General features: G+C 84.8%; 1 protein-coding gene across 1 annotated transcript; it reads right to left on the reverse strand.

Moving 5' to 3' along the window:
* Nucleotides 1-52: 52 nt before the first annotated feature.
* Nucleotides 53-1,247, reverse strand: AURANDRAFT_69419 (hypothetical protein; the record flags this gene model as incomplete). The annotated part of the gene is made up of 1 exon (XM_009045187.1): nt 53-1,247. A coding segment is annotated over one exon (1,195 nt), but the record flags the coding sequence as incomplete, so codon positions are not given.

Consider the following 1,247-nt stretch of genomic DNA (forward strand, 5'->3'; position numbering starts at 1 on the left):
CCGGTCAGTTGAGCGCGGCCGCCGTCGCGTTTGCGCCCGGCGCGAGCGCGACGGCGCCGCCGCGCTCGAGGTCGAGGCGGCCGAGCGCCGGCGCGCCCGCCAGGTCCAGGCGCCCGCCCGCGCGGACGGCGACCGCGACCGCCGTCGCGTTGCCCGAGAGCGCGAGCGCGCCGCCGCCGGCGACGGCCGCGGCGCCGAGGGCGGCGCCGCCCGCCGCCGACGCGGCGCCGCCGCCGTCGACGACGAGCGCCAGGCCGCCGAGGCGCCGCGGGAGCGCCGCCGCGGCGCCGCCGCGGACGGCGACCGCGCCGCCGCCCGCCGCCGCGCCGCGCGAGAGGTCGTAGGCGCCGCCCCGGAGCTCCCACGTCGCGCCGGCGCCCACGGTCACCGTGCCGTTGCTCGACCCGCCGCCGCGGAGCACGAGGGCCGTCGCGACGGCCACGTCGCCGGAGTTGGCGAACGCGGCGCCGCAGTCGAGCGCGGCCGACAGCGACCCGCGGTTCGCGAAGGTGCCGCCGCCGGACACGGCCGCGGCGCCGGACGCGGATCCGGCGTTGACGAAGGCGCCGCCCGCCGCGACGGCGAGGGCGCCGGCGAGCGCCGCGGCGCCCGCGTTCTCGACCGCGACGCCGGCGGCGACGGCGCAGTCCGCGAGCGCGCCGCCGCGCGCGAGCTCGACGACGGGCCGCGCCCCGCCGCCGGCGGACGGCGCGGCGGCGAAGGTCGCGTTCGCCGCCGTGAGTGATGTGGTGTTGAGGACGAGGCGCCCCGCCGCGGACGCCGTCGCGCCGCGGAGCGCGAGCCGCTCGCATTCGATCGCGGCCGTCGCGCCGGCCGTGCGCTGGCGGATCGCGGCGCCCGGCGCCGCGGCGAGCGACGCGAGGGCGAGCGCACCCGCGCCGACGACGTCGAGGGCCGCGCCCGCGCCGACCGTGACGTTCGTCGCGCCGGCGAGCGCGCCGCCCGCGGCGACGTCGACGCGGAGCGCCGCGGCGCCCGCGACGCTCCCGTTCGCGGCGCCGGCGAAGCGCAGCGCGCCCGCGACGGCGACGGCGCCGCCGCCGCCGCCGCCGATGACGTGCGCCGCCGCCGCGCCGCCGTCGAGGAACGCCGCGCCTCGCGCCGCCGCGCCGCCCCAGAGCGACAGCGCGCCCGCGACGGCGACGGCCGCGCCGCCGCGGACGCGGACGGCGGCGACGCGCGCGGCGGCGCCGCGCGCGGCGTCGTCGAGGGGCAGCGGCGCCGCC

Source organism: Aureococcus anophagefferens (assembly GCF_000186865.1).
Source record: "Aureococcus anophagefferens unplaced genomic scaffold AURANscaffold_1713, whole genome shotgun sequence".
NCBI classification, from domain to species: Eukaryota; class Pelagophyceae; order Pelagomonadales; family Pelagomonadaceae; genus Aureococcus; species Aureococcus anophagefferens.